Genomic DNA, 25,135 nt, shown 5'->3' with positions numbered 1-25,135 from the left:
AATACTATACAAATGAGTGAATTTAACCATCAGTTAAATTTGCAACCTAACGGGAAATACGCTTAGTACTAATAAGTTCTCCATCTCGTTTGAGTGTTATCGAATTTTGAATTTTTAATATTTACAAATAAATTACTGCATACCAATATTTAGCATTCTCAAAAGTCATTGAACGAATAAAGAAATCGGTTAAGTTCTTCTTTCGAAGTAGTGTTACTTATCAATGAGTGGCGCCGGAACCAAGGAGCTCAGGCCATGTTAGACCCCCAAAAGTTTCTTTGGAGGCTGGGCTCTTAACCAGAATGATCGTTCCATATTTTGATTGATTTTCAGGTAGGATTACTGTTAATAGTTTCAAAAGTCAGCACAAGGCTTTGCGTTTACTTTATAAAATGACCTACTATATATACCGCATAATCTATCTTGATACGCATATATGTATAGCCACTTGAAATAAGTTACCTCGTTTATAATCCCTCATTTGAGTTAATTATAAGATTACTTAAGTCCCCTGACTGTTATCTTCTCATCGGTGCCTCTGGTGTCCGTATATTTTTTTCTGGTATTGTGCTGTTTACTGTGGGTATATGTATCCAAAAACTCCCCTTTGTCATTTCGTCAGCCAGCATTTCTCCTCACTCCTGCACGAAAACACTCTTTACGAGTTGTTCTTTTAACAGGTGGGGCATACTTCATGCTGCCGATCTAGCTACTCTACCAGGCGTAATTAATCTTGGAGCAGGCGTTAGTTGGGTTGCCTATCTCACGCACTTTGTACATCAAGAAATTATGTGGCCTTCTGTACACATCAATCCTTATCAAAGGGGTTCAATTACTTCCAAAATTTACATTCTGATTTTTTTTTACCCATGAAAAGGAACGAAATTTATATTGTTAGGTTCCTGTACTATTATACCAAATGGGGCAATTTTTAAACTTTAAGGGGTGGGTCAATGTACATCTGCCAAATTTTAAGATGAAAGCATCAATGTGCCTATGCCTTATAAAAGAAAATTGACCCCTGAACACATTCATATGTTCGTATAAAATAATAATGACCTCATTGAAGGAGATAAATTGGGCCAATAACCTCCGAAATTTAAATTGTTGGCATTTTTTATCCATGAAAGGGAACGAGATGGACCACCCAAATTTATGGTGATACACTGGCCAATATACAAACTATAAGGTAGTAAAACCTCATCAAAGGGGTCAATAACTCCCGAAATTTGAATTTTTGGCAATTTTTACCCATAAAAGGGAACGAGGTGGACCACTCAAATTTATAGTAATACATATTAGAATTCAAAACTATTTTACTGAATACTTAAATTGGGCAATTTCCAAAATTGAAGGGATGGGCCAAGGTACCCCTCCTAAAATTTTAAGGGGGAGTGCACACATACACTTATGTTTAATAAAAGAGAATGAACCCCTGTACACATCTATATAACCATATAAGATATAACACGTGGTACAACGTATTGCTTACGTTTTTACCCATGAAAGGAAACAAGATGGCCCACCCAAATTAATAGTGGTGCATATTATGGCCTATACTATTATACTAAATGTAATAAATCTATTATTACTATTATTATTACTAGTACTATTATTATTATTAGTCCTATTATATTAATAATGTAATAATGTAAAGAAATGGTTCTATGTACCCAACAGATTTTAAAACGTGAGCATCAAAGTATAAAAGAAATGAATCCCTGTACACATCCTCCTTAAAAGGGATGGGCGAAGGTACCCCTTCCAAATTTTTAAAGGTGTACACCAAAGTACTCATGTGTTATGAAAGGGAATGGGCCCCTGTATACGACTATATAACCATATAAGGTAATAAGACCTCATCAAAGGGGATAAATTAGGTCAAAAACCTCCGAAATTTGAACTTTTTGCAATTTTTTTCCCATCAAAGGGAACGAGATGGAACCCCAATACTAATAGAAGTACATACCCAAGTCCTAGGCTGCCATACCCAATTTTTAAATGGCAATTTCCAAAATTTAATGGGATGCTCCTATATACAGTGCCAAAATTTAAGGGATGGGCCAAGGTAAGTAACCCTGGCAAAATTTAGAGGGGGTGTTCCTAAGTATCCCTATGTCATTGACCCCAGGCCAAGGGCATTGATCTTTGACCTATGACGTCACATAAAATTTGCTGACTCAGCGTAATATACGGGGGCCACTACTAATACGGGTTTTTTTATTTTCTGCTGAAAAATGGAAATAGGGCGTAAAATCCCCACCGAAATGTTTTTGGAATTTGACCCCGAAAGGCAGGAAGAAGTGAACCGATGTAAACGAAATTGTGCATAGATATTGTAGACGTAAAATGATGGAATACGTGTTTCGTATTTTTCTGGAAAAGACGGTTGTGTGGGGCACGGAACCCTTTGATCACGGAATCCTTAGATCACGAAATATCAAAAGTTCTAATAACAGTATGTCAGATGTGTGTAAAAGACATGAAGAATTGCAACGAAACTTTATGTAGGGACAATAAGCAAAAAAAGAAACAAAACGAATACAGGTTTTGTTTTTCTGCGGAAAAACGATTTTAGGTGGCAAAAGACTCCACCCAAAATTTTGAAATTTGACGGCTGAAAGGCAAGAGGAAGTGGACCGAAGTGAATGAAATTGTGCACGAATAATGTAGACATAAAATGAGGAATTACGGGTTTCGTATTTTCCTTTACAAAAAAGTTTGGGTGGTACACAGACCTCTTCAAAACTTTGATCATTAAATACGTATCAAAAGTGCTAATAACAGTGTGTCAGAAGTGCTTAAAGGGCATGAAGAATCAGGGTTGGAAAGAAAACAGTTTTTTTAAAAAAGGAACAAAACAAGTGTTTAAAACATGAAAAAGGTGTTCAAAATGTTTTAAACATGTTTTAAAACATACTCAAAAAAATGTTTTAAATATTTTGAACAGTTTAAAACATTATTTTAAACATATTTAAAAATCGTGTAATAACGTATTTGTTAAGAGAGTTTTGCTCTTGCGACCGAATTTTTCATTTATCTTATCCTCGTTAGGACTATACTGCGTTGGGTACAGAATATTTCAGTATAGATTAGTAATTCTCAACTTATTTCATATTATGACCCTCTTTTATTACACCCTCTTGCCAGTGATTCTCATAAGAACTTTCTTGGTTGAAATAGGATTTTTAAGTAGATTTTAAAATCTCCCTACTATGGAGATTTTACACAATCTATCAATATACATGTTGAAACAAAAGTGCTCACCACCCTTGTGCGTTGAGAACGAGCTGAGGGTGAATTGTGAAAGTTGGAAGTAGTCTGACACATCAGATGGTACTATCAAGCATCATGGCTGACATCTTTGCTTGACATTTGAAATTTCAAATGCAAAGTGAGTCATGTTACATGTTTTAATTCTAGAATTTTACCAAAAATACGGTTGTGCGGTAATGTTAGCCCAAAAACTAGTCATTTTGGTTGAGGTGACTTGAATTTCAGTTTAGCGTCCCTTTCAGCAGCGAGGCCATGTGAGACGTGGACCTACTGTTTTAACGTGGAATCCGAACCACCTGAACTCCCGCCGGAAATCAAACCCGGGTCTCCCGCGCCAAGTCATTTTGGTGTTACTGTTTCTGAAAGTTTTCTAGTTATGCCGTTAACGACTAAGCTCGCGTTTATTGGAGGCGGGTAAGAATTTAGTTGCAAAATTTGATTATATTTAAGAACACTGATGCTAATAAAATTATTTTAAAATAAGAAATTTTCCAAAAGTAATGTTTGAAGCACACTTCATGTTATGCTAACTTTAGAATATTTTCTTGGAGGCTATGAAATTTGTTGTTTTTGAGTCAATAATTTATCCAAGGAAAGTAATATTTGGGGCGTTCAGAGCACAATGGATCCAAATTCATTTTCAAAAAAGTTCAGTTTGGTCAGCAAATGAATTCTACAGTGGAGTCAGGGTAACCCAAACTAATTGGGAACGAACCCTGTTCGGATTACGTGATTGTTTCTATTAAATGGAATAACAGTGAAATCGCGGTTTGAAGTGGGTGAACAGGTTTATTGTGAAATTAATACATAGCGTATAGTATTTAAAAAAACACGTTTTTTTGACTACAGTATATGTATTGTACCGGGAAAGTGTTATGAAGGTCGGAAAACCTTGATGCCATTATTACAATACACACAGTTCGTAGTTACAAATCTTTCCTTTAGGGGTATTATTATTTTGTGAGTGTGTGTGTGTGTGTGTGTGTGTGTATGTAACGAAAATTTATTTTCTACGAAATCATTCACTGAATTTTATCCTTTTAGTAATTAATTTCCTAAAATTGAGTATTTTCGCCACAAAAAAGTTTTCCTGGACCTGTTCAGATTAAGCGGATGTTCGGATTGCCGTGACTCCACTGCATCTCAAAACGTAATATCTTTGCAGTGAAGAGTACAAAACAGACATAACTAAACCATGCTAAACGGCGTAGGAGATTTTCATATGAGAGCCGCTACCCCAACCCCCACCCTGAATTTCAGATTTTGGGGGCAGTAAGGCAGTTTTAGAAATCTTTCGATAAGCTAAAGTCAACAGAATAAGCTTGAGGTCTTCACACCGAATAAATACGGCGGAAATACATATGACTACAACTGGAATGTTGCTTAAGCTCAATTCCCAGAATTGTAAGCGGGCACAAAACTCGAAAGTAGAGAAATTTTTGGAATCCTTAGGCCAAAAAATGTAGAAGAGAGCGTCATTGACTATGGCATTCGGAGCTTGATTTGTTAATCTTTTTCACACTGCAGCGCACATAATAAAATGTTAATATCTTAAATTTATGATCAAGGAGGGGGAAATTAGCCCTCCTCGCCCGTTGCATCAATGATCTTGTCTAGCGGTTGTTCTATGAAACTCTAGTCCACACTCTTTCACGTGGTTTTGTTTCATTTATTTCGTACTCTTGATACAAAGATACTACGCGTGCTGAGTAAAAGTGAACCTTTCTGAAAAAGGACTTGGATCCCTTGTGTTCTAATGCCCCATATCTAAAAATATTAGTGGAGTCAAATTTATCCCGTAACCAAAATTTGTTCGAAATGCATAAAATTTGTTTGTTTAGTTTGACTGATTACAGTTTTGCATCAGTAGCAAGGCTATATGAGACATAACTTATTGTTTAAAGTGGGATCTGAACCAATAATTTTGAAATTTTATGTTCGTTCACAGTCAAAAGCTATAAAGCAAATTCTGACGTCTCGTGTCTCTACCCTCAAAATTTAATGTTAAAAGACCGAAAATTGCGCCCTGTATAGATAGACGAACAAATTAAGATCAAATTGTCCCAAACACTGACGTTCGGCACTGATGTTACAATAAGTATCACGCTTTAATGGTTAGTTAACCAGGCGACTGCCTTACCTTGCGCTCTCTCGCCTGGTCCCTTCATACAAGCTGTGCCAAGGTGTAAAGTTTCTAAGAAAATTTAGAACTGAAGTCGGGAAGAGAGGCGAAATAAAATTTAATAATAAAATTGATATTGTTGATACAAAATTAATTGTTCCCTGAGGTTCCCAGTTGCATCTCAACCACATCACTGAAGTTAGATGGAGCAATTTCCGGATCGACACTTTTCCCATTCGTTTGGGTTTCCAGTTTTTTCACAGCACACGGTTTTACATAATGATTCTTCATTCATTGAAATAAACCAACCATTTCGTTCTTACACGTTTTGCAACGAGCGCGTACGGCCGTTTTCTTATCTGATGGAGTTTGAGTTACTTTAATATATTTGTCCCATATGATGTCCTTTTATTTTCCCGTAAAATTCATGTTAAACGAATCCAAGTTGTACGGAGACTGAGAACCAACATGTACTGTATCCATGAATGCCTGCAATATTTTAATTTCAGAACCGCAATTTAGCCAAAAATCCTTTGTTTGTTTTCTGAATACAACACAAATATTTATTTCATTTCATGATAATTCTTTTATTTATTTTTAATATCATTTCTACAAATAGTCCAACCTTCGACTACGACACTTTCTTGCAAGGTAACTGATAAGTAGAGAGCGGATTTTAAGGTGCAGCACATTTTCTAAAAATGTAGTTGTTATAACAACCAAAGTTCAAAATATGTACTTCCGGGCATAAAACGAACTGAAATGAATGCACTTTGTTGCACCTTTTTCGTGAATGTTGCACTTTTTTGCTAAATTAATAAAATTCCCCCCTTTTTTATTTATTTTAGCCTTCAGCACCTTTATTGTTTCTTTTTTCTATTTTTTTTTAAATTTGGACAGAACAATATCTTTTTTTAAAAAATTTTCAATCTGGTTTACACATAATATTCCATAAATTTAGGCAGAGTCGACTGATTTGCTAGGGACAAATTTGAACTGAATTTGAGAAACAATCCGGACGTAGAAACCTTTGCAACGTCAACTGAACTTACTGTCCATGTGTTTACAATTTATGCACCACTGGTTTCCATTGATGTCGAGCAACGTTTAAGTATCACCTGAACTTCAAGCGACAGAAATTAACATTCGAAACCATAGAAATGCTGTGCATAATCAAGTATAACCAGTTTCCGAAAACTCCGTAGTATGTAACGGTTTCTCAAGCTACAATATTGCTAAATTAGAGTTTTTTCTTGAAACACCCAGTTGGTTTTAACCACAATTTTATTACAAGAATGTTGAACGCTGTACAAGTTTGAAATTAAATAAAACAATTTTGCAATTTATGTCAAATGTTTAATCAAGTTTTTAACAATCTTTGCTCGTGTAATTAATAAAGAATGTTCACGTAACTGTATACTATAGCACTTATTAAAGATATCTTATCACCTTTTTTTTTGCATCTTTTTGAATGATTTTTCAGCACCTTTTATTCCCTTTTTTCTACTACATTTTTGCATCTTAAAATCCGGTCACTGTTGATAAGCATTTAAACAATACAATAAACGCTAAAAGCAAGGGAAAAAAGAGACAAATTAATTGTAGATTACCAGATTGATATGCTGAAGCCACGAGAAATCAAAACGTTCAAATGGCAAGAAAATAGTCTTGTAAATGGGAACACTTTGACAATTTTCTTTCTCTAGCAGATTTTTCTACAAAAATAAAATAAAATAAAAATAAACATATGTTTAAAACAAACCTTAAAAATTACACGTGTTTAAAACAAAATGTTTGAAACGTATGTGAAGTTTGTTTTAAACAAACGTAATTGTTTAAAACAAGTTTTAATCATTTGTTTAAGCATATTGTTTTAAACAAAACAACCCTGTGAAGAATTGGAACGAAACTTTGTGGAGTGACAATACGCAAAAAATAAACGAATACTTTTTTTATTTTGTGCGGGAAAACTGTTTTAGAGGGTAAAAGCTCTCACCCAAAATTTGAACGTTGACGCCCGAAAGGCAAGAAGAAGTGCACCGTAGTGAATGAAATTGTGCACAGATATTTTAGACGTAAAACAAGGTAATACGGGTTTCGTATTTTCCTAGAAAAAAGCGGTTGGGTGGGGCACGGACCTTCTAAACCGTTGATTACGAAATATGAAAAGTCCAAATAAGTATAAATTAGAAGTTCCTAAAGAATATTGAGAATGCAACGAAACTTCGTATAGGGAAAATTTGCAAAACAATAAAAGAAAAGTGTTTTAATTTGTGTCGAAAAACAATGTTGGGCATATGTCCACTCCAAAAAAATAAATTTTACCGTAATAGCACAAGAAGGAGTGAACCGAAGCAAATGGAATTGTGTGTAGATATTGTGTATGTAAAATATGACTTTCGTTTTTCTGAAGTGTCCTATCAGATTTGATTTAAATTTGGCACATCAACAGTAAATAGGAAATAAATCGACACGTGTTTTTACTTATGCGGAAAAATATTATAAGGGTTAGAGGAGCCTCCTGAAATATTATAAAATACGCTATACTGTTTGTGATTACTGTTAATTAGCCAAATTTGAAGAAACCGAATGGAGACATTTGTGAAACACGAAAGGCCTTATTTTAAATATCCAATGTCTACACACTTTTATTCTCTTCGATCCACTCCTTCCGCCACCGAATACCTCGGCCCACCAAACAGTTTTTTTTTCAGGAAAATACAAGACACGTATTCCTTCATCATATCTCTGCAATATTTGTGCACAATTTCACACACTTCTGTTCACTTCTTGCCTTTCGAACAACTTTCAAAATTTTGGTTCAGGGGGGTTTTACCCCTAAAACCGTTTTTCCACAGAATATAAAAAAACGTGTTAGTTTTTCTTACGTATAATCACTACATACAGTTTCGTTGCAATTCTTCATGTCCTTTGGGCACTCCTGACATACTGTTGTTAGCACTTCTCATATTTCATAGTCAAAGTTTTGGAGGGGTCCGTGCCCATCCCACTGTTCCTTTTTTCAGTTAAATACGAAGCACGTGTTCCCTCATTTTATGTCTACAATATCTGTGCACAATATCATTTACTTCGGTTCACTTCTTCTTGCCTTTCGGGCGTCAACTTTCAAAATTTTGGGTGGGGGCTTTTGCCCCCTAAAACTGTTTTTCTGCAGAAAATTTTTAAAAAACGCGTATTCGTTTATTTTATGTGTAGTATCTACTTGGCAATTTTTACGAAAATCGGAGTGTTACACTTGGGAAGTGTTACTTGTAAGTATAAAAATCACTTAGACTTTTTTGTTTGGTTTACTGATTAACTTGCCATAATATACTATGTATATTACATTACAATTGCATTACATCTAGCTATCCATTTTCGCAGACTGTGGAATAGCAAACCAAGAAATAAGAATTGTTGGAGGGCGTCCTACTGGAATTAATCGTTATCCATGGATAGCAAGACTTCTTTATAATAATCGGTATAAATGTGGCGGAAGTCTTATCAATGCGGACTATGTGCTTACCGCAGCGCATTGTGTTGATGGGTAAGGATAAATATTTTCTTCTGATTCTTTTTGTTTTTTAATATAATAATGTTGTTTGATATTGTTAATTGTCTTAGTTATTCCATTATTTTTGAAGATTTAAACAGTATAATGCTATTTAAAAAATGATTGTTTATTTTTGTATGAACCAAACGAGTATAAAGGCAAGACAACTTGCGCTCTCTAATTGAACGCCAAAATGTAGAGAACGATCAGTTAACGATGTGTTAAGTTCTCTGAGGACGGTTTGTTAGTACTTCAAACCACTCAACAGCCTCCCTATACGTGCATTGGGTGTATTTTTCTTTTACCCCAATCTGCAACACAAGTAGGTTGATACACAGATCAGTTCACGTACGCATTGGAAAGTTGAAAGACATAAGTAGATTCGATCATGGATCTCGCTGGACAAGTATCTTCATGGACAAAATTTTTTTTCACTTGATTAATGTAATGTACCTTTGGTAATTTTGGACACCTTTAACAGGGATAATTTAAAGAAAAATTTTCGAGGGAAAGAACTTTACCTTGACGTCTGATAATTCTCAGCGCTTATACAAATATACAAGTAAATAACGTTGTGTTTCGGTTGTAGAAGGTTCATTTTACAACCAGTTGCAGCTTCATTATGTCTGCATAACGTATTTATGTAAAAATATTTTTATCTCGTTATGAATGGTCTTTTTATGTGAAAGCAACTATTCTTGAACTGGCTGCTCATTGGTCAGAGGCAGAAAAGCCAAACTAAAAGAAGGCAACAGAGAATGCGGAGAGAGGGCCCTGAGTGCATTCATCGTCTTCCTCAATCTCAACGTTTGAGAGGCATACGCCTAGCACACACTGAAGGGAATATATTGCAGGAGGCTTTGAAAATGAAATGCAGTCTTTAAGTTTTAGGTCCCAGGATTATGCCGGTTAGGCTAAAGGAGACGGTGAAGACAAGAAACGAATGAAATGGTTGCATGAAGAAAGTGGGAGGAAACCGGAGAACCACGAGAAAACCCACGAGCACGGTGTTTGTCCACCGCAAAGTCCGCACGACGCGAGCTGGGAGCGAACCAGGGACCCCAAACAAGGAGGTTTTGCTGATAGTACCGTTGAAGAGAGGGGACACAGGATGCAGAGAGAGGGTCCTGAGTGCATTATCCGTCTTTCTTAATCACAACGTTTGAGAGGCATATGCTTAGCACATACTGGAGGGAATATATGGCAGGGGGATATGCTCATAGTATTGAACCTGGGCTTGACTGTCCAATCCTCTGGTCAATGTGTGGCTTCCCATAGAGGTGAAGTGAGAACTACTTTAACTAAAATACTAGATATATCTGTAGGTAAAAGAATATACAAATCAATTTGACTCGGTATTTTGTCAAATATTGAGTTAGTTATTGCCAATGTAATTTCTGAAAATAGGTTCTAATTCTGTTATGAGGAATTTCTTTCCCAACATTTTTATTAATAAAACAGGTTTTGTGCTACTTCGTAAAATATTATACAGTAGTATATAAATTTGTGAACAATATATCTTGCGATATACAGCGTGAGCACAGAAACAGTACCTGATTTTAAAGTGCCATATAATTAACATTTAATTGAATATTTACATGGAATTTTGTACAAAGCTCAGTAAACGCAAAGTATTTTTTCCACCTATCTTTTCAGAATCCTAGTTCTGACCAGGGCAGCTAGAGGCGTTCACCCCACAGCAACGAAGCTGGTGCGTTTTACATTTTGCAAAAACAAGCAGTTTTGTGAGAGTGCAGCGTGATTTCAAATGACAATTTAATGCTGATCCACCCACACACAAATCAATTGTGAAGTGGCATAGAACGTTTATTGAGACGGGGTGCATTTGTGATCAAAGAAAAGGACATTCAGGGCGACATCCAGTCTCTGAGGAAACTGTGGAGCGCGTAAGAGCAGCCTTCGTACACAGCCCACAGAAGTCTACACGTAAAGCTAGCAAAGAGTTGCAGATGCCACAAACAACAGTAAGCATGATCTTACGCAAGCGTTTGCTGTGTTACCCGTACCAACTGCAGTTGGTTCAGAAGTTATACCCACAAGACAAGGTAAAGCGACGTGAGTTCTGTGAGACTATGCAAAATTTCATGGAGGACGACGAGAACTTTCTGACGAAGATCATTTTCAGCAATGAGGCGACATTTCACTTAAGTGGAAAGGTGAATAGTCACAATGTAAGGATATGGGGAACCCAGAATCCTCATGCAACTGTAAATGTGGAACGTGACTCACCGAAAATCAATGTTTTTGTGCAGTATCAGAGCGTCGGGTGCACGGTCCGTTCTTCTTTCAGGAACAAACAATTACAGGTGAAAGTTACTTAGCATTGCTACGTAACTGGTTGATTTCGCAACTTAGCAATGCAGAGATAGACTACTTCGTTCTAGAACAAGATGGAGCGCCGCCACACTTTCATCGTGCTGTACGCAGGTTTCTAAACGAGAACCTCCCAAACCGATGGATAGGGCGCTATGGAGTCAATGATCAAGTTCTTTGTAAGTGGCCTCCAAGATCATCTGGCCTCACTGTTTGTGACTTCTTTCCGTGGGGATTTGTGAAGGACAAAGTGTATGCACCTCAACTACCCGTAACTCTGAACGATCTTCAAGAACGCATCAGTGATGCTGTCAATTCCATCACCCCGAATATGCTTCACAACGTGTGGTTGGAGCTAGATTACTGCCTCGATATTTCCTGCGTTACAGGTGGTGCGCACATCGAGTGTTTGTGATTTCAATTATTGCTACAAAAACCTTTTGAGTTTATGCATCACTGTTCAAAATTTCAGCAAAATATTCCTTCGCATATTAAATTTACACTAATTTGAAACCTGGGACTGTTTCTGTGCTCACCCTGTATATTTTTCTCATAGTATATGAACCATTATGTACTTGCATGTACGCTTTGCATTAACTGGTCCAAAGACTTCATACTATTGTCAAACATTTGATCCCTGTTCTATCCAAGAACAATTTCAAGTAAATTTATTGTTGGTTCGTGAAGAAAGTACAAGTGACAGTCAATTTAAAGGTTTGCAATATCGAACATTTTCCTTCAATATTCAAGTATAGTATTTTGTTTGACATTAAATGTATGATTACAACAACTTTTTCCATTCGAATTTTATCAGGTTTCAAACAAACATTCGTTTACTCCTTAGTATCAGACATTGCCAGATTGAGAATAATATATAATTAGTAGGGTAAATGTGCCAGTCCTCGACCACCTAACTCATTTTCTTAGGGTTCTTAATCGGTTTTCACTCAATGGAACAACTTAGGAGGATGCAAGTAGCTCACATGTGTTCCTAAAACTATATTTTATCTATACTTTATCCAAAACTGAGATAACTTATACCATTTATGTAATATTAGTCGGAGAAACACCAGTAACTGATTTCTTTTAGTGTCCGACCATTTTTCGTTAATGTTCGACCGCCTACTGTTTAGTCATCGACCACTACTCGGTTAATGTGCTTTTAATTATAGTATGAAGGCTAAAGCATAACTTTACCAAACTAATAGCATCTGTAGATGTTACATTATTAGTTTTTCAGATGTCACTTCGCAATTTCGCACAATAGTCGCCGAGATTAAGTAATTTTGTGATAGTTTTGTCAAGAAAGGGACCACCAAATTTATTTAAGGTTCAGTGGAATGCAGCACCAAACATGCTTCGTCTTCTCTGGGTTGAAGGGGTATAAACCCCATCTTCTAAATTCGTTTTTAATTACTAATTGTGTTGCTACCTTGTATATCACTCTTTTAATTAGTGGTGCAGAAATAACACGTGTAACATTTTACTCAGTTTCCATGTAGAACTCTCGAAAACGATTTGAACAATTTTTCAGTGCTCATTATACGTCGCAGGGTTGAAGAATATGTGTGTTCTTTGGTGAAAGGCAGTAGAGTACTATAGCATGGCTGGAACAAAATTCGCTTACTTCCACTGCCAAGTGAGTCTTGTGACCGTCGATTAGCAGAAGGACTGGTTTCTTAATAGAGGGATCATTCACCCATTTTAGGAAGCCGTTTGCTATCCATTCGTAGTGTTTCACTTTTCATCCAGCCGCTATCTGACCTGACCTGCCTATGAAAATCTCTGAAGAGACTGCACTGATGACGTCCTTTGGAAGATGTCTTACATACAGATATACGATCATCGGGGATACAATTTCTCCTGCTGCGGAAAAAGTGCAAAACAGTGTTAATGTTTCTTTCTCGTTGCCCTTCACCTCGTACATATTTTTCCACGCTTTGGACCCCAACGCCTTTCCTGATTTGTGACACAGTTGAAAGCTGGATTCATCAGCATTAAATATTCGCTTAGGATCATTTAGAATATCAGATTGTCCCGTTTGTTTCAAGTATTTCTCAAGGTCCTAAAACCACAAGCGAATGTTTTCCTCGGTTACAGGGTCTTGTTCAAAGTTTAGGGACACGATTTGTGGGTGTCTCCTCAAGTAAGTGTAGTGCCAGGTTTCACCAGCTCGATTGTCTTTGAACGGCGTTTTGCCTTTTTCTGAATCGACAATTTTTAACACTGTTCAGAAGATCGTATTTCTTCTGTAGAAAGCCCTTTTGCTCACATTAAGAAGCCAGTTTGCTAATCCCTCTTCTTCTTTCTCTGTTAGGTATGGTTCTGGATCTATTTTTCGCTTTTTGGGACTGTGACCATGAAATTTGTCCATCAGCGTTACCCGAGGAATTCCATAGATTACTAATGCCTTTCGTATGGAGCGCTTTTTTTTTTCGACAAGCCTCCAGAGCTTTTTGTAGATCCTCGTTTGAATATGCTGGCAGTTTGAGCTTAGGTCTACTCACTCATTATCTCTGAAAGAAACAAAAATTCTTAAGGACATGCAAGGAAAACATATGTATTCCAGACGTAAGCTGATAGTAGCTATTCCGCTAACAATATTTGAATGCGTTCCACGACGAAACGAGAATAGTGTAGTTCAGTATTAAACGAATTAGACCAAATATAATAAATTTATTATTCAAATTAAATGTCATACTCTAAGAGTGCCATTAATTTCTTATGAAAACGGGAAACTACATGAATATTCAGTTACTTGAATTTGAATTTATTTTATGGCCTTTAGGCATCTACGGTTCCGACCGGGATAGGGTGGGGGAGAGGATGTTGGAAGTTAGAAGGCCAGGGCCTATTTTGAAGATACCATCCCAGCATTTGCCTGGTGTGACTGAGGAAAAACCCGAAAGAACTCAGTCAAGATGGTCGACAGCTGGGATCGAACCGAGGACCTTCCGAATGCTAAGCCAACGCTTTACTATTTTTTTCAAAGTTCGTCTCAGCTGAGACATTAAGTCAGAATGCTCCTCGAGCCAATTGGAGGTAATCCAATCCTGACAGGGACACGAACACAGAAATATCGAGGACAATTAAAAATACCCTTGCTCTTGAGAGGGATTCGAACCCTCAGTGGATTGCCTCTTCACCATTACCACTGAGCTACGGCCATTCGGTGAATATTCATGTATTAACGGTAACACTCAGCAGATGATTATACAAATGTAAATTGATCACTGAATTAGAGTTTGAATCAAGAAATTCTGCGAGAAAATACAAACGCAAAGCATGGTCGGACACTGAGAAAGAAACAGCTAATCTTCGACCAGTACAAATGTATTACGAAAAGTAGTGGTCGAACACTAGTAAATGTTTTCGTATCCCATTATAACTTCAGAATTGGTAACTAGGTACTCATTTCATGCAGATGAATCGAAAGTTAGTCGTTACTGATATTTCTACAATTTTTCAGTGCTCGACCACCCTGTGGTCGAACACTAGTTAACAAAGAATATTTCATAAGTCATTGTCCGACCACTACATTTTATTGATTTATTCTTCATACCTTACAGTTATCACTAAAATTTAATTACTGAAATGTGCTCTACAGTTCCAAGTAACAGAATAATATGTGCATTTCTTATCTGCTGAGATAAAACTACGGAAAAGCACGAAAAACAGGCCGCTGTCGTTCCCATTTGCAACAGATTAAAGTTGTCGAAAAGTCAGTGCGTCTTCCGTAGGCATACATTTGATTGGCTATTACCGAATGCATGTGCAATATATTTTGACAGTGTCTTTGTGATTGGTTCAGAATAAGCTGCAATTCAATTATAACGGAAAAGCATGCTCTTTTATCGGAAAATAAGCCTAATATATGGTTTTAAAGTGAAAAGTGGTCGGCAACTAGGGGGTGGTCGAAGACTGGCACAACCACCCTATAACTACTTAAACTTGAAATTACAAGTAGGCATCAAAATACATTTCTTAGTTCTGTAGTTAATAAATGATTATTTACGATCAATATGCATGGGATGTTTAAATTATCTGAAATTCTGGCAAGTAATTTGTATTTGTAAACTTTATATGCAATTGAAACACATATCCTTCTGTTTTAGATTGAAACGATCGAGAATTCGTGTTGTGCTAGGAGATCATGACCAATCCTCCAACACTGAAGTTTCTACCGTTTCCAGAGGAGTTGCTACAATTATCCGCCACAAGCATTATGAGTTCGATTCGAACAACCATGACATAGCTCTCCTGAAATTGAGAAAGCCTCTCAACTTTACCAAAAGAGTTCGACCGATATGCTTACCGAAACCAGGTGAGCTACAGGTTTGTTCTTAAGCAATTTTTGTAAACGACAATATTCCAATAGTAATGAGAACAGTAGGCATTGTTTATAAAGTATATTTAGTACTTGACAGCTATTACTTTTCACCAGTTGCGTTAAGCTGTGTGAAACAAATCGAGTTTTATCAACAAATAATGTTTCGCTTTTAAGGATAAGTCGTCTACGATATTTAGTTTGTTGACATCTTCTGGGGTGTTTTTTCTTTCCTCAGAGCAGATGGGAAATAGTACAAAAACGAAAAGTATGTTGAGTTGGAGGTAATAACTCTCTTGATTAAACTGAATAGGCAAAAAATAAGATTTTCTGGTGATGGGCTATTTCCTCTGCAGGAATATTACTTCAAGGTTCTTAGTTGTAAGTCTTGTAGCTTGTTACTATCTTGTGAATGAACTTAAGAAAATAATTTCTTATAAATTAAGGGAGAAATATTTTTCTTTGATATTCAGTAAACTGCACTTATTGGACATGTTACTCACAAGATAACAAGGCAAGTGTTACATAATTTCTTTGTTCTGTACAATAATTTAAATGATAGCTTATTTATCTTTGCATATTTAGATCTAATAAGAATGGGAATGGGGAATGGCGGAGTCTTCATAGCGAGGAACTACATAATTTATGCCGTTTGCTAAACATTGTTTAGGTCATCAAATCTACAAGGTTCAGATGAGGGTACAGATTATGTAATCAGAATGGACAAAAGTAGGAACGCTTTCAAAATTTTAACTGAAAGTCCAATCGGAAAACGACAATTAGGAAGACCTTGGTGAAGATTGGAGGACAATATTAAAACAGATCTCGCCCTAATAGAATACAAATTAGAAACTGCATCCAGTTGGCTAAGGACACAAGTCAATGCGGAGCTTTTGTAAACACGGCATTGAACCTCCGGTGGTTTTGGTTTAACTGGATAGGCCACATTTTATCATATATTTCTATCTTCAATAAGAGCAAATAGTCTTCCCTGTGCTCATCCAACCGAGAAATGTCTTTGAAAGTAATCAGATAAGAAATTTTGCAGGTGTCCACTGAGCTGTGGACCCAGCACCTTTCGTTATCTTTCGATTAGCTTTTTCTGCTAAGGTCACTACAAATATTCTCCAAAGAAGTGATTCATTGGCACGCATTAAAAATAACAGGAAATCACTACCTAGTTCATTTTTAAAATACTGATTCCATTTCACAGGTATCGAAGTATATGAAAGCACAATTATATATAATTCTCCAAAATTCATTTATATTCCAGTTCAACTTGTCTAGTATACGTATATATCAAATAAATACCAAATCTTTGTGAGACCCGAACCACTACTCACGTTTGCATTTTCCTGGTTAACAATTTTAGAATTCCAAACTATACTATGCATAAATATCACAAGTCGTATAGAAAAGTTATGTCCGTTCATCTGTCCTTTCAACATTGATCGGCATTGCAACAAAAACGATAATATATGGCAGTGATCGAAATGATAATATATACTAGTAGCACCCGCGAACATTTTCGGTAGATCGCGTTAACGCCTCGGTTGGCTAACCTTGATTCCTTCACTGAGCTGACGCAACAAATGTAAGAGTTTTTTCAGTTAGTATTTCTTTCGTTTGGTAGCTCAGAAGCTTCATAACTTTAACGACCACTGATATATAGCTTCAAGCTGTTTTTTAGAATTGATTTAGGTTTACAAGAAAATATGACGTGGGTTCCTGTCACCACGCCATAGCGCGTCCTCAGGTTGTGGATCGAGGAGAAGGCCTCTATATATAGAGGTTAGCTGCGAATATACTGAATAAGCAGTCGCGAACAGACGACTAGGAGTGGTCCTCCAGTTTGAGGATTTGGGTAAGGCTAACAACCTCATCCTGTACAAAAACACACTTGTTCAGAAATATTCACAAAAGCCTCGGACAAGGACTGATAACTTGGCACGACCTCAGCAGAAGAAAATGGACATGAGATTTGGAACATGGAATATTAGAAGTCTTTATAGGGCAGGCGCGTTAAAATCCGTAACGAGTGACTTAGAGAAATACAGGATGAACCTAGTAGGACTTCAGGAAGTTAGGTGGGAAGGAAATGGATCTGTGAATTCCGGAAAGTTTACGTTCTTTTACGAAGAAGGAAATAAAAATCACCAGTTAGGAACAGGGTTTTTCGTTCACAAACGAATATTACCAGCAATTAAACGGGTTGAATTTGTTACTGACAGACTTTCTTTTATTACTCTTAAGCGATGGTGGTGTGATATTATTTTAAGTGTGCATGCCCGAACTGACGACAAGGATGACGATATAAAAGATAGTTTTTACGAAGAAGTGGAACGGATATTTGACCAACTCCCGCGATACCTATTAGGGGATTTCAATGCGAACGTAGGACGAGAGGATATTTTCAAACCGATTATAGGGAACGAAAGTTTGCATAAGGAAAGTAATGACAACGGTGTTAGACTCGTGAACTTTGCAACATCCAAAAACCTAATCGTGAAGAGTACAAAATTCCCACATCGCGACATTCATAAATACACTTGGAAATCACCAGACGGAAAAACACATAATCAAATTGATCACCTTTTAGTAAATAGAAGAAGGCAATCTAGCATAATTGATGTCCAGTCGTTTAGAGGAGCTGATTGTGACAGTGATCATTACCTGATAGCAGCGATAATACGAGAGAGATTATCGTTGAATAAAGGTAATATTCAATGTCCGAAAACGGACAGATTTAATTTAAAGAAATTAGAAGAGACCCAGATAAGAGAGGAATACCAGATTGAAGTTTCGAATAAATTCTCGGTTTTAGAAGATTCGGAGTGCACTAGTGTTGAGGATACTTGGATTGAAATTAGAGATAGCATTAAAATTTCAGCAATAGAAAAATTGGGACACGTGGAAATACGTAGGAAAGAATCATGGTTCAACCAGGAATGCATTAAATTAGTGGGGAAGAGAAAACAGGCAAAATGACGCTGGCTACAAAATCCGAATGAAATAACTACACAAAATTTTGCAGATATCAGGCGGGAAATTTAAAAAACTTTTAGAACAAAGAAACGCGAATTTTTGAAAGCTAAAATTAAGGAACTTGAAGATAATAGTAAAAATAAAAACATTCGGGCCATGTATAAGGGAATCAGCGAATTTAAGAAAGGCTATTAACCTCATGCTTATATATTAAAGAAAACTGACGGTACAGTTCTCACTGATACGGATAGCATCTTAAATAGATGGAAAGATTTTTTAACAATTTGCTTAACATGCAACCACAAACTAATGTGCGTTGAGAAAAGGAGATACACACCGCAGATCCATATATTCCAGAACCCAACCGAATAGAAGTAGAAACCACTATAAAGAAATTAAAGAAACAAATCTCCGGGTGTAGATGAAATTCCGGCTGAGTTAATTTTAGCTGGATGCGAAAAATTGTGGAAGAAGATACACAAACTCATTCTCATTATATGGAACAAGGAAAAATTGCCCCAATTCACAAGAAAGGCGACAAAACTGACTGTAGTAATTATCGAGGCATTTCTCTTCTGCCAACATCCTATAAAATTCTTTCAAATATTCTATTAGCAAGATTGACCCCATACGCAGATAAAATTAGTGCAGATTATCAGTGCGGATTTAGACGAAATCGATCAACTATCGATCAAATATTTACCAAATACTCGAAAAAAAGTGGGAATACAATACCCCGATACATCAACTATTTATTGATTTCAGAATGGCACACGACTCGGTTAAGAGAGAAAAATTATACAATGTTCTTACAGAACCTGGAATACCGAAAAAGCTAATTAGATTAATTAAGATATGTTTAAATGAATCCCAAAGTAAAGTCCGGGTAGGAACATTTTTGTCCACGAGCTTTCACGTCGAAAATGGCCTGAAACAAGGAGATGCGTTGTCGCCATTATTATTTATCTTTGTTCTGGAATACGCTATAAGGAAAATCAAAGATAGCAACCAGGGCCTAGAGTTGAACGGTATTCACCAGGTTATGGCATATGTTGATGATGTAAATTTAATAGGGGATGATAAGAGAACAATAGAAAGAAATGCAGAGATCTTATTAAACGCTTGCACGGACATGGGTTCAGAAGTAAATGCAGAGAAAACTAAATACATGGAATTGCGTCGGTACCATAATACGGCAAATTACGGATGCGTTAAAGTATTAAATAATACTTTTGATAAAGTGAATAGTTTCACGTATCTAGGATCAATATTAACAGACGAAAATCGTATTCACGAAGAAATTAAATGTCGACTAAAAGCAGGGAATTCGTGTTACTATTCGGTTCAAAATCTCTTGTCGTCGCGAATTCTGTCGAGGAATTTGAAGCTTAAAATATACAAAACGATAGTCATGCCCGTTGTTCTGTATGCTTGCGAAACATGGTCGCTTACTCTGAGGGAGGAACATAAACTGAAAGTATTTGAGAACAAGATCCTAAGACGAATATGCGGACCCAAGAGGAACGGGAATGGGGAATGGCGGAAACTTCATAACGAGGAACTACATAATTTATACGGTATACGCTGATCATCATACTGAAAATCATGTATAAAAAAAGCAGTTTTTTATATATGGATTGAGTACCGCCAGAATAGTTTTCATCTCCGACTTTACTCCTATATAGCAATCTAAAATGCTAGAAATTTACTATTATACCCTACTTCATGTTGTAATATTGACTGCGATAGATCAAAAACGTTAATAGAAGGCGACTAACTATTTTTATCTGGATTTAGTATTCGAAGAATAGATTTTATTTCAGATTTATTATTCTACTGAAACAAGAATTAGTAAGAAAAAAATAGTAAAACTTTCGGTTCTAATATTGATTTGGATATGGTTATAATTGTAAGACATAGCAAGAAACTGTTTTATAGCTATATTGAGCGTCACATGAACAAGTTTAATCTCTCACTATGCCTAAATTGCGGCCGGAATTTGCACATCTGTTTCAATATTGCATTCTTATAGTTTGAAAGTTTAGTGTAGCTTCACAACTATGAAATGAAACTCCTTTGTCCAGAATTATATCCGATTGAATTGGTGGGAATATAGATCATCATGCAACGTGAAATTTCTCGTGGCGGGGAACAAAGGCTTCAATAGTGATGTGCCCATTAACCCTCTCACTAAATTAATAAATAAATTAAGAATTATATTATAAGTGGCAGACCTTTACTCACTACGGTATCTGAGTGCAGGACAAAATCTAAGCAATATGCTTATGAAATGAAAGAGATAGAATCCAAATGGGTTCTGTTGTTGGAGAATTAAGGTAGAAATGAAAGAAAGAATATAGAAAGGAACGTACTTATTTCTTTCCTCTAAAAACTTTATATTAGTTATATTTGCCAATAAGACAAGCTAGTATAGACTCTATAATAAGCCAAAAATACTTCACGTCAAAATTTAATCCACGTCAATTAAACCTCAGGTCCATTTTAATCTAAATATACAGTATAAAACGAGATGCACTTTCCAGCAATCAGTTACCCTTTATTTATTGTTAATTAGATTAATGCATAACGTCTGAGTTCTTGTTTCAAATCGAAGCATTATCTTCTTTTTTTTCTTTCTCGCTTTTGTCTCCTCTTGTAGCTACGAAAGTTTGGTTTTTCTAGATATCTTGGATTGCATTTCAATATGCTTATGTCCAATCAATTGCTGAAAGTCTCTGTTCTGAGCTACACAGAATTTATCCGTACATAATAGACCACATTCATTGTATGCTGGCGGGTATAGTGCCGGTACCCTTTGATTCCTCAATTAGTTGCTGAGTTCGACGAAAGACCCTTTCATAGAAGCCAAAATAATCAACCAAATCTGCAGTTTCCTATTCTCCATTGCATATATATATATCAGGCCACTTTAAACTTAGCGCATTGCTAGAAATGTTAAACGCAAATCACTCCTTTGCGTGTACGCACTGATTCATGCTGCCTGTATAAACTTTTTAAACTTAGTGTTTGAACTGCTCTCTACACAGACTGCAACAAATGGTAGAAACGTACCTTCACATTTGCACTCGGTCAGAAAATATTTTTGGACATTGTTCATTATCGCCATTTCGAAGTTTATTACAACAGTCAAAGAATGAAGTATTATATTTAGAGAAACATACTTTTGATGCTGTGTATCACTTCTTTCTCTTAATAGTAGGAACTTTATTAATATGAGGTATTTAAAGTATTAAAATATTATTATATGTGTGTCTCTGTATAGAATATGGAGTCATTCTTAAAAAAAAATATAATTATTTCCAACAAAACACCCATCTTTAAGTACAGTCTCGGATTCGGCTGGATTGATCAATAGTGATCTCAATCTCGTCTCGAGTAAAAAGTCACCGTCTCGGTCAACATATGCTTGCCTCGATCTCGTTTTCGGTATCTAAGGCCAAGTCCCGGTCTCATCTCGAAAGTCTCGAAATAAATGATGAGAAATTAATATTGTAAATATATTATTATCGTACAGTCTGTCGTTTCCACTTCTTATTTTGTGTATTTATTTTTGACTTAGAATTATGATATGGTGTACCTCTTCGTAGCTACTTTGATAGCGCTAATACTTTTCATGCGTGTATTCCAGGTTAAATCATCAGTGGATATATCATACTTGGGATAAAACCCTCATAGTAACACATATTTCACTTTCAGCAATAGACTTTGTCTCAAATAGTCTCAGTGTTGCCTATACTATTAAACTCTATTAAATTATCTCCAGTACTCAATAGTAGTTTATTCCCTTCATTTGAATCAGAATTGTTCAATACTTCCTAACCGATAACGCAATACATAGCAGCACGTTGTATTTAATCGTACCGAAATTGAGATTTTACAATTTCTTATTTATTATCCAATACATTCTGCTCTGATTGACATTTTAAAAACAGAATATAACGTTCATTATCTTAACTAATAGGATAAATTATTACTACAATATATTTTGTTTCAAATTGATAAAATGCTTCATTATCGTTTCACATCCCCGTGTTAAATTGACACTTTATAACACAAACTTCCTGAACCCTGTGGTGGGAGCTACGGCACTGATCTTTGCTATGTGTGGTCTCGGGTTGGACCATGAAACAAGTTTTAAAAAAATGAAATGTTTGAGTTTTACGCACGGTTATGCCGGTTAGGCTAAAGGAGACGGTGAAGATGAGTAATGAATGAAATGGTGGAATGAGGAAAGTGAGAGGAAACGGGAGAACCCCGGGAAAACCCACGCACACGGTGTTTGTCCACCACGAAGTTCACTTGGCGGGGGCTGGGATCGAACCCAGGACCCCAGGATCAAACAAGTTAGATTCAAAGTCCGATGTTTCGCACTTCAGTTTCACAGTTCGTGTCTCACTTTAAGTAGATCTACATTCTGTTTCTTATATAAGTTCATAAGGTCGTAATGCGTTACATAAGCATATATCGAGTCCATAACTTGGCAGGAGTAACTGGGCCAGTGCTAAGGGAATCCCACCCGTAAGGCCCCGAAAACACAGTCAGGCTTACTATATTTTCTACTCTGAGAACTGACTAAAGGATAATACCTAAGAAATTGAAATATTTAACTATAATATGGTTAAATTGTCATGAATACTACCGACCTATCTGTTTGTACGCCGGGAAAAATGTTGCCCCTCGGTGGCGACAAAATCAGCTTTGGGGGTACACAGGGTATTGTTACTCAACTACGTAGGACAAAACACTAATTTGTTTTCGTTCGGAAAATCTTGTTTCACTCTACATATTACTCTTCGCAGTAGTTTATTTGAAATATAAAAAAGTTTTAAAAATTAAATATTTTTTGCTCTGATTAACTACAGAATTTCAATGATGTCGTGCAGAGACGAAAGCTGAAGTTTATTTTAGGACATGGAGTTCAAAACCTTTCATAGTAGTCCAAATTCAATACGAGGACCAATTGTAATAAAATTTGTAAAATCGCCCCTAAAATTGGGTAATATTTAAAAAAAAACGTCGGTATTTCAAGGGATGGGGAATTTGGATCACAAAACCCATCTCCTACGCGTCCTTGATGTCATGTATCTTTTAATGTAGCTACGTTGAAACTTTAATAAATTATAGAAGCAAGGAAAGTCGCAATCATTATAAAAATTTAACACAAATACGTCATTTTAAGCAATATAACAGTCACTACCGATATATTTAGTATTTCTGAAACGGTTTGAAATAACAATTGTTGTAAATGGCATCATGATCATTTAAGTCTTTTGGAGGCATCTACAAGATGGGACGTGGTATGTCAGCACGTTTTCGAAGTAAAGTCGTTAGAAAAATTTAGTGCGTGACACATCCATAAGGTGTCTGGGCCACAACAACCGATTTTGATGAAATTGATAGGCTAATAACACATCTTGCAAAACTAATGTAACTAGCAGGAATTTGTCGAAAAGGCTGTAGTTTCTGAGATACAGTCGATTCATTAAAGATGACATTTGTCGTGATATCTCGAGAACGGCTCTACTCAGATCAAGCAAACTTTGCAAGCCATAGTAGGTACATGATAGCTTTAAAACGAAATTAAAACGAATTGTCTGCACCTCTGCAGTGCTCAAATAATTGTGCGCATGCGCATATCTCGAAAACGTGAGGACTGCCATATATTTTTCTCTTGCTTAGTTTGAACTATATGACGAGTATAACGTAATGCAAGAAAAAACTAGACCGAAAGGTGAGCGTTTGCAAGCAATTGAGGTGAGAAGAAGTTGGGGCGATCTGCCCCCGGACACCCGTCTCTAGATACGCACTCTGTCTGGCTCCTCAGTCATACATTTCCATTACACCTGTGTAGAAGTCATATAGTTAACGTTAATAGTCGCCATATTCAGGTCGTAGTGATATCAAGTACTGTAAGTCATCAATATTGCACAACAGTACCACAGTATTAAGAGAGCGTAACGATAAACTATGAGGCCTATAGTCGCGATCTATTGAAACTAGTGGTAGGCACAAAAACATACTTTTCGGTTTTCGGTTTTTAGGAAAATCGAAACCGGGTTTTGAAAAGTTTCAAAAACCCGATTTTTCACCGAAACCGGTTTCAAAAGAAATCGGTTCGGTTTTCACCGAAACCGGTTATTTGTTTTCTACAAAGCAGGTTCGGTTTTTCACCGAATCCGGTTCCGGTTTTCTTCAAACCCGGTTCTGTTTTTTTTTTTCAAAATTGGTTCTATTTCTGACCAGAATAGTATCCGTTGTTCTCCGGAAATCGATTCCGTTTCCACATAAATAGTTTTATATTTTCAAAAGTTTTCACAGAAATCAGTTTTGGTGAGAAACCGAACCGGGTTTTGGAGAAAACCGAAACCGGTTTCGGTGAAAAAAACTAACAGATGTTGGAGAAAACGAACCCGGTTTTGGTGGAAAACGAACCTGTTTTGGAGGAAATGAAACCGGTTTCGATGAAAAACGAACTGGTTTTGGTGAAAACTGGACCGGTTTTTGGCGAAAACCGAAA

General features: G+C 36.4%; 1 protein-coding gene across 1 annotated transcript in view; it reads left to right on the top strand.

Annotated features, from left to right (window-relative positions):
• The first annotated feature begins 2,026 nt into the window (after positions 1 to 2,026).
• LOC145685411 (trypsin-1-like) overlaps positions 2,027 to 25,135 on the top strand; it is a 97,551-nt gene continuing 74,442 nt past the window's right edge. Inside the window, exons 1-3 of the mRNA XM_081757804.1 lie at positions 2,027 to 2,068; positions 8,767 to 8,945; positions 15,401 to 15,609. Coding sequence (XP_081613930.1) covers positions 2,027 to 2,068; positions 8,767 to 8,945; positions 15,401 to 15,609 — 430 coding nt within the window. The remainder of the gene's footprint in view (positions 2,069 to 8,766; positions 8,946 to 15,400; positions 15,610 to 25,135) is intronic.

This window comes from Thermobia domestica, chromosome 5 (assembly GCF_964235325.1).
Source record: "Thermobia domestica chromosome 5, izTheDome1.hap1.1, whole genome shotgun sequence".
Lineage (NCBI taxonomy): Eukaryota > Metazoa > Arthropoda > Insecta > Zygentoma > Lepismatidae > Thermobia > Thermobia domestica.
Note: the sequence above shows the minus strand (reverse complement) of the source record. Positions and strands in the feature narration are given on the sequence as shown.